This window comes from Mesitornis unicolor, unplaced genomic scaffold, assembly GCF_000695765.1.
Source record: "Mesitornis unicolor isolate BGI_N332 unplaced genomic scaffold, ASM69576v1 Scaffold14636, whole genome shotgun sequence".
Classification (NCBI taxonomy): domain Eukaryota; kingdom Metazoa; phylum Chordata; class Aves; order Mesitornithiformes; family Mesitornithidae; genus Mesitornis; species Mesitornis unicolor.
The window spans coordinates 1-1,517 of NW_010190378.1; the positions used below are offsets into that span (position 1 = coordinate 1).

At 59.5% G+C, this 1,517-nt stretch overlaps 1 protein-coding gene across 1 annotated transcript; it reads right to left on the reverse strand.

Moving 5' to 3' along the window:
• Nucleotides 1–88: 88 nt before the first annotated feature.
• On the reverse strand, nucleotides 89–1,475 carry LOC104542175 (glutamate receptor ionotropic, kainate 5-like; the record flags this gene model as incomplete). Its single annotated transcript, XM_010186394.1, has 2 exons — nucleotides 89–280; nucleotides 1,368–1,475. Coding segments are annotated over 2 exons (300 nt in total), but the record flags the coding sequence as incomplete, so codon positions are not given.
• Nucleotides 1,476–1,517: the final 42 nt, after the last annotated feature.

Below are 1,517 nucleotides of genomic sequence, written 5' to 3' on the forward strand. Positions count from 1 at the left end.
TGATGCCCTGGCAGCCCCCATTGATGCCCCAGGGCACCCCAAACCCCCATTGATGCCCCAGCAGCCCCCAGGGATGCCCCCGGCGTACCCGGTTGATGAGCTCGCCCACCATGCCGGTCCAGGAGCCGTTGGGCTCGGGGGCGCCGTAGAGCCCGTCCTCCACCAGGCGGATGTGGAAGCGGAACTTGAGCAGCGCTGCCAGCTCCTGCAGCATGTCCACGCAGAAACCCTCGTAGCGCTCCGCCCCCGCGCCCCCCACGCGCATCACGTACGGGTTCTCCTGTGGGGGACACGGGGAGGTGGTGGGTGGGCAGGGAGAGCCACGGGAACCCCATGGAGACCCCCAAGGGGATCCAGTGGGAACACAATGGAGATGACCCCATGGGAACACAATGGGGAAACCAATAGAGATCCCAAAGGAGATGACTCCATGGGAATACAACGGGGAACCCAATGGAGATGACCCCATGGGAACACAATGGGGAAACCAATAGAGATCCCAAAGGAGATGACTCCATGGGAATACAACGGGGAACCCAATGGAGATGACCCCATGGGAACACAATGGGGAAACCAATAGAGATCCCAAAGGAGATGACTCCATGGGAATACAACGGGGAACCCAATGGAGATGACCCCATGGGAACACAATGAGGAACCCAAGGGGACCCAATGGGGATGACCTCATGGGAACTCAAAGGGGAACCCAAAGTGGAACCCAATAGTGAGCTCCAATGGGAACACAATGGGAACTCAACAGAAAACCCGATGGGGAACCCAATGGAGATGACACCATGGGAATCCAATGGGGAACACAATGGGAACCCAACGGGGATGACCCCATGGGAACACAACAGGGATGACCCCATGGGAACACAATGGAGACGACACCATGGGAACCAATGGGAACTCAACAGAAAACCCAATGGGGAACCCAATGGAGAACTCAAGGGGGAACCCAATGGAGACCCCTCCCAAGGGGAACCCAATGGGGATGACACCATGGGAACCCAAAGGGGAACCCAATGGAGAACACAATGGGAACCCAACAGAAAACCCAATGGAGAACCCAGTGAGGAACCCAATGGAGAGTCCAAGGGGAACCCAATGGAGATCCCAATGGTGAACCCAAAGGGGACCTCCACAGAGATCCCAATGGGGACACCCCAACGGGAACCCAAGTGGACCCCAAGGATGAGCACAACGGGACCCCAAGAGGGACCCTAATGAAGACCCCAAAGGGACCCCCCCAGTGGGACCCAAATGGAGACCCCCAACCAAGGGGGTCAGTGGGGACACCGTGGGGTGGCGAGCAGCACCCCCATGAGGACCCCCCCATGAGGACCCTCCCCCAGCCCCCCACTCACCAGGATGGTGGTGATGATGAGGGTCTTGTTGGCCAAGCTGTCGGAGCCATTGAGGGCCAAGGTGGTGGCGTTCATGGCCAGGGTCCGGTTGGAGAACCACACCCCCACCTGGGGACGGGGCACAGCGTGGGGCAGATGTGGGGCAGACGC